We start from the raw sequence: 6,357 nt of genomic DNA on the forward strand, positions 1-6,357 counted from the left end.
CCGCAGGCTGGGCCAGCAGCTCACACCTACCCTGTCCTCCTTCTGCAGGCCTGGGTTCACTGTCCCCCAGGTAGCTTCACTGCTGTTTTTAGACACCTCCTGTTGTAGATGTCTCACCGGATCATCAGTGACCGCAGTGACCACCGCATTACTGAGAGCTTCCATGTGCCTCTGGACAAGTCCTAAGGCTGGTGCTGTCTCAGGACTTTCTGCAGAGGACCCTCTAGGGCCTCCCAGCCTCCCCGGCCTCCCAGCACCGGCCTGGCAAGCATCTTCTCAGCACATCTCTGTCATTCTTCTTCACTGGCTGACTCTGAACTGAGTGACCTGCACAGCCATCCTGAGAGGTGGGCCTCTGTGCACACCTCTGCCCACCCCGCCCTGCCCTGGAACCGGAGGAGCCTCAGCTTGTCCTGACACTGCCATATGAGGCCATGTGCTTCCTCTCAGTGTATGCCTGAAGGTGCAGCCACAGCCACCCCAACGGGAAGAGCCAAGACTCACTGTAGTCCAGGCTGTAGAAGGCAAAGCCACTCCCCGGGTAAAAGGAGCCTCTCTCTGTCACCGAGAAGCACTGCATTTTCGTGTTCGCTTTCACCGTTTCTTGGATGGTGGTGTCTTCTCCATTCAGCCAGTTCCAGCTCCTCATACAGCCATCCAGACGAGGGTTTATCTGGAAAGGCAGAGAAATCTCCGTGGCTTCCTGGGAGCGAGAGGCCCGTGCCGGACACCCCAGGCAGTGGGTGGTGCCTTCGCAGCCGCGGCAAGTGCAGATCTACTGCACAAATGGGCCAATCCCACTGGTGGTGGTGATTTCACAGAAGGTTTCCTCACTTTACAAAATGACCCACTGCAGAATACCTGTTTGCACTGGTGTATGCTCAAGAAATAACAGGTTAATTTTAAAGCTAGGAAAGGACTGAAAAGGCCATGTGGGTCCAAGGTCAAACAGTATGGATTGTTTAACCATCCAGCACTCACATGAATTATTCAATATTCAATGTGGCTGTGGGCAAATCAGGGCAACCCCCTTATGTGTGAAACAAGGAGGGGCGAGCCAGGCAAAGTCCCAGCACCAGGCAGTCTGGGGGCCTGGGAAGCAGGTGCCCCTCACAACACCGAAAATCCCAGCACCAGGCAGTCCATGGGCCTGGGAAGCAGGTGCCCCTCATAACACTGAAGGGCTGGCTTCAGCACAGGCACTGCTGACACTCAGCACCCACAGATGCGAAGACCTCTGTGCCTTTCTCCTGTCTGGTGTGGAAGTGAAAATACCCAGGATGAAGGCTTAGATGTCAGCGTGTGGGGGCTGGAGATACAGGTCGGGGGCACAGGCGTGTGCTGTGCTGAAGGGGAGAGAAGGCAGGAGCTGGACAAAGGGCCCACACTGGCCGCCCCACCATGGCTGTTCTTCCCTTATGAGACTCATGGCAGAGTTACAAAACCCAAAATGTTCTTGGAAATTGCCCAAAAAAGTTTGTTGTTCTGTTAGGGAATAATTTCATTATGTCTTGTTTTCACTGAAAAATAGACAACTTTATTATCAATTCAGATGAAAACTTAGACGGGTATCATAAAAAGAGATGGTAAAATTAATGACATAGCTGTACCGTGACTTTGTCTAATTCTAGGAAACCTTTCTTTCCTCTAGGTCCTCCCCACCCCAGGTTAATCGTAAACACAGGGCAGGGCGTGACTGAGCCTTCCTGACACCGTTCCCGGGATCCCAGCACACAGCGCGTCCACACAGGCACAGGTATGGTACTCACAGGCTGCACGAGGTCCTTCTCATGGAAGGGAATGCCTCCCACCGTGAGGTTCAGATGATACAGTCCTCGCTCCGGTTGGAACAAGTCCCCGGCCACCGCGATTTTCATGACAGCGTCCCTGTTGACCTTGATGACCAGATTCCGCGCCAGCTCCTCAACAGAGATCTGAAGAGAGGCAGCGCCATGAGAAGAGGTGGGAGTGCACGTTCTGAAGGGCTCCCAACTGCAGAAAAACCACACTCATCCTCTCCTGAGCCAAGAGGGACCTGACCTCCGGGAGACCACCTGATCCTCACCTGGGCCGAGAGGGACCCGACCTCGGAAAGTCCATGCTCATCATCTGGGCCAGGAGGGCCCTCGATGCATCAGTGTGGTCACCAGAAACTTTCCTCACAGGAAACCTGTAAAGTCTAACGCTACATACACTATATTCCTAAGCTTCAGAAGAATATCCTTCTTCCTGTGTAAAAACACCTTTCAGGTATTTGGGTTTGAACTGAGTCACAAAAACATGGTACCAATTCGGGTCAGCTGGGTTTGGGGAGCAGCTAGAGAGGGTGGAGTTGAGGGGGGTCCTCACGAGGTACCCCTGCTGGGGAAGCGCCCGTCTTGCTAGGGCACAGCGGCCGCTGTGAGTCACTGGGCAGGTCTATGCTGCAACACCGCTCCCCACAGCGACCTCGCCTCCGGCCACCTGCCCTGGGCCCCTCACCCCATGGCTCCATCCCTGAAACTGCTTCCCCTCCATTTGCTTTCTGGAGCTTTGCTGAGAACAGCCTCCTGCTCTTGGAGATACTGCTCCTTTAAGAGGCTGGGAAAATGGAGCAAGGCATTACTCTGCAGAATGGAAATATGAGCAAAAGTCTACAATGTTTCATCTGCAGGGGCCAGGGTGAAATTTTCCACTTCATCTTCACTTCTGAAGGACATGACGTGCTTTCCACCTTTCTTCCCAGCTTTTACTTCTGAAAGCCCAGTGTGGGGAGGGAGGCCCAGCACTGCGGGCAGGAGCCTGGTTGGTTACAGACCCCCTCACTCCACAGATGGGGATGTGGGGTGGGTGCGTTTTACTGCTGCCCACAGCTGCCCAAGTGCAGGTCTGACCAGGACCCCTCAGGCTGCCCATGGGGCTGGGGCCCAGGTGGTCAGGACGTTTCTGGCAAGGGGCAGCCCCTGTGAGGTCACCTGGACCCTTGGCATGCATGACTGCACTGACCAGCAGGCCCTGGGAGCCAGAGTTCAGGGACGGCAGCGTCCACACCGTCCTACGGGGAAAGGTGGGTGGGTGGCGCCTGGCCTGTCCACGGCCAGGGAGACACGCATGGCAGGAGCCGTACCTGTGGTGCCGGTTCAGTGGTGGCTTCCTCCCCTGCTGGGGCACCCTGCGTGCAGCATCAAGCAGCCCTGGCCTCTGTTCCCCACCCTGCTCAGGATAAACAGTATGGCCTCCAGGCACAGCCCAGGGTTCCCCGGGGCTGAGAACCACGGCCTCTCACCTGGGCCAAGAGTGACCTGAACTCCGGGAGACCAAACTCACAGGCTGATATGTGATGAAATAGCAGAGAGGCCTAGAGCACTGCAGTGAGCCCCCACAACATGAACTCAACAGTGCAGGGGTCCCTGTGCCCCAGAACATGAACTGAACGGGGCAGGGGTCCCTATCCTGCCCGCACGCAGCAGGTATAGACCCCAGAGCTCATCTCCTCGGTTGCACAAGCGAGTAACAGCCGGGTCAGGCTCAGGGAGAACCACGTGTGGCCCGGAAGGGGCGGCTGCGGCACACTCACCGTCTGCCACATGCCGTGGTTGATGACCGGGCCGCTGCTGGTGACGCGGCCAACGCCATTGTAGCGCAGCTGCAGCTCCAGCCGGCCGGCTCGCAGGGCCAGCACGATCCAGGTGCTGTCCTGGTGGCCTCCAGCGAAGAGGAGGATGCCCTCGGGGTCAAAGGTCCGGAAGTCAAACTCAGCTACAAGCCTGGGCACCCACAGGAGAAATGAGTCAGTGCCGGGCGTACGGCCAAGCGCGGGCCCGGGCCCCGTGAAGCTGGCATCTTGGCCGTGCTAAGCTGTGCTGCCTTCTGTGGACGCCTCCTCACCTGGTGGGCTGCAGCCTCTTGAAGCGCAGTCGGATCACGGGGGTCCCACTGAACATCCGGCCCAGGTACAAGGACTTCACGCTCTTGGCCAGGCTGAAGGGCACGCAGGGCAAGATGTCCTGCCACAGACGGGGATGGGACCTCCAGTGACCTCCACTCCAGCTCCCCTGAGCCCCAGGCCCCAGCCGTGCAGCGGGTCCACTGTCCCTCCCACGCCTCGGAAGTGTGGCCCCCCGACCTCTAGCTGCCGACGCCCCAGAGACTGTCACACCTGCCCCACCACTGGGGCTCCCAGGTGAAGGACGGGCTCGCACCAGCTGCTTCCCACAGGGCTTCTCGGGGTCCCCGTCACCTCCTTCCCTGCCCATTTCCCTTGACCCTTTATTTTTAAATTATGAAATATGTCAAGCATACAAAAATGACAGAGAATCATAAAAGAGTATACACTATTATGAAATAAATATGGACGCCTTGAAGATGGCTGTCCCGGAAAGTTCCCTGCTCTGGGCTGTGGTTCCTCCATGCTGCCCTACGGGGGACAGAACCAAGGCCGGTGTGAGCTGGAAAACAAGAGGGGCTGGGGCTGAGCCGGCCTGCTCTGCCCACCGTGGGCAGCCAGGGTGAGCTGGATGCCTGGCAGGGGCCCGACGCCCTCTGCCCAAGTACGTGAGGCAAAGAACCTCCAGGCGAGGGCTGGCTGGGAGCCCCAAACGTCGCAGCCCAGACCCAAGAGCCCCAGAGCCGCATTCCAGGTCTGTGACTCCGAGAAGCCGTCCTGGTGGCTGTTTCACCTGTGGAATCCTGTGGTTTTGCTTTTTAAATAAATGCTCACTTCTGTCAACTCCCCAGGCCCAGGCCCAGGCCCAGGGTGAACAGGAAAGACGAGAGCCGCCCTGCCTGGAAACGTCCCCGTGTGGGTGCCACATCCCTGCCGGTGTGACAGGTCGGTCAGGCTGGCTCCCTGGCACGCGGCAGAGTGGGGCCCGTGCCCCGTGGGTGTCCCCACACTGGGGTCCACACCAGGCTGGTCCACTGTGAGTTGGGAGTTGCCATAGAGACTTTATAAATACAACCAAACACCTTCCAGGGAGCAGAAGCATTTCTCATCCCAAACCTCTACGTGGCCCTGGAGATCCCCAACACCTCAGCAAAAGCCAGGTCTTCACGGAAGCGTTTCTCCCGAAAGCCCGCACCGACGAGGGCCCCCAGAACCACTGTGAGAGGCCCGCGGGGCCAGGGGCTGCCTACCTCACAGGTGTCCATGTCCTGGGACAGCTTGAGGCCCCCGCGCCCATCACAGTGGCAGGTGTAGCTGCCCGGGGAGTTCACGCAGACCTGCTCACAGCGGCCCTGCAGACACTCATCCACATCTGCCAGCCAGAGGGAAGTGGCGGTGAGCGGGGGAGGCCTCTACGCTGTACTGGGCAGATCACACCACAACTGCTCAAACCACACACAAGGTGCACTCGAGGAATTACGTGCAGATTCTAACGGGTGCAGCCTGGGGTTTGTAGCCCCCCATTGGAAAGCTAGGATTGCACCCTCGGCCTGCTCCTGCCAGGCTCTTTTGTGAGGGAGTGAAAGTGCTACAGGTGTTCCAGGGGGATGCTCCCAACGGGCCAGACCCACTCCCACCGCCGGGCTGGTGTGGACGGCAGGTCTAGGAATGACAGCACCCGGGCTGTGCAGTGAGGTGTCCCCGGGAGCACAGAGGCGCCAACAGCTGTGGTGGGAGATGGAGGTCAGTGCAGGCAGCCTGGGCCTCCCCACACTCTCTGCCTACTCAGCCCCACTGTTCCCATCACTGGGGGCATGGCCCCTCTTGGAGGCTCTGCAGCCAACAGGGTCCCCCCATGGCGGCTGAAAAGAGAGAACAGTAGAGGGAGGCTTGCTGCTCCCCATACCTTTGGAGAGAGGCCCCATCTATGCAGGTGGAGAAGGGTACGCACGTGTGTACATGTGGTGTATATGCATGTGCACGGTACATTCATGTGCACAAGGGGCATGGGTGTGTGTGCTCACGTGTGTGGGGGCATGGTGGTAGAACAGGCCATTACCAGGCTGATAGAAACAGGGAGAAAGAGACTTTCTTTCACCAGAAGCACCCGGTTGTTAGCAACTGCGCTGGCTCAGGCAGTGACTGGCACCCGTGTCTGGGCTTGGGCATCAGAGGAGGAGAGAACCCGAGGGTGACCGCGTGGCGTGGATACCTTGACAGGCCTTCTCCTGGGAGCTGTACGCAAAGCCCTTGTCACAGAGGCAGGAGTAGGAGCCGGGCAGGTTCTTGCAGCGTGCCTCCCCGCAGGCCTCCGAGTCTGCACACTCGTCTATGTCTGCAAGCAAAACCGGCCAGCCTCAGCATGGCAGCATCTCAGGCGGGGCCGGGGCAGGCGGCTGCAGGGGCTGGCCAGGGCACCACCCGGACGTCACACCCAGGCTCTGTGGGGCCAACGCACCCTGGCCCCAATTCCCTCCCCTCCTCCCCCGACC

General features: G+C 58.7%; 1 protein-coding gene across 3 annotated transcripts in view; it reads right to left on the reverse strand.

The window, feature by feature from the left end:
- Positions 1–6,357, reverse strand: part of GAS6 (growth arrest-specific 6) — a 33,753-nt gene that overhangs the window by 9,072 nt on the left and 18,324 nt on the right. For all 3 annotated transcript variants that reach the window (XM_011933932.1, XM_011933933.1, XM_011933934.1), the window contains 6 exons: positions 6,078–6,200; positions 5,116–5,237; positions 3,868–3,986; positions 3,557–3,746; positions 1,770–1,934; positions 505–673 (listed from right to left, as the gene is read on the reverse strand). In XM_011933932.1, coding sequence (XP_011789322.1) covers positions 505–673; positions 1,770–1,934; positions 3,557–3,746; positions 3,868–3,986; positions 5,116–5,237; positions 6,078–6,200 — 888 coding nt within the window. The remainder of the gene's footprint in view (positions 1–504; positions 674–1,769; positions 1,935–3,556; positions 3,747–3,867; positions 3,987–5,115; positions 5,238–6,077; positions 6,201–6,357) is intronic.

This window comes from Colobus angolensis, unplaced genomic scaffold (assembly GCF_000951035.1).
Source record: "Colobus angolensis palliatus isolate OR3802 unplaced genomic scaffold, Cang.pa_1.0 Scaffold13, whole genome shotgun sequence".
Lineage (NCBI taxonomy): Eukaryota > Metazoa > Chordata > Mammalia > Primates > Cercopithecidae > Colobus > Colobus angolensis.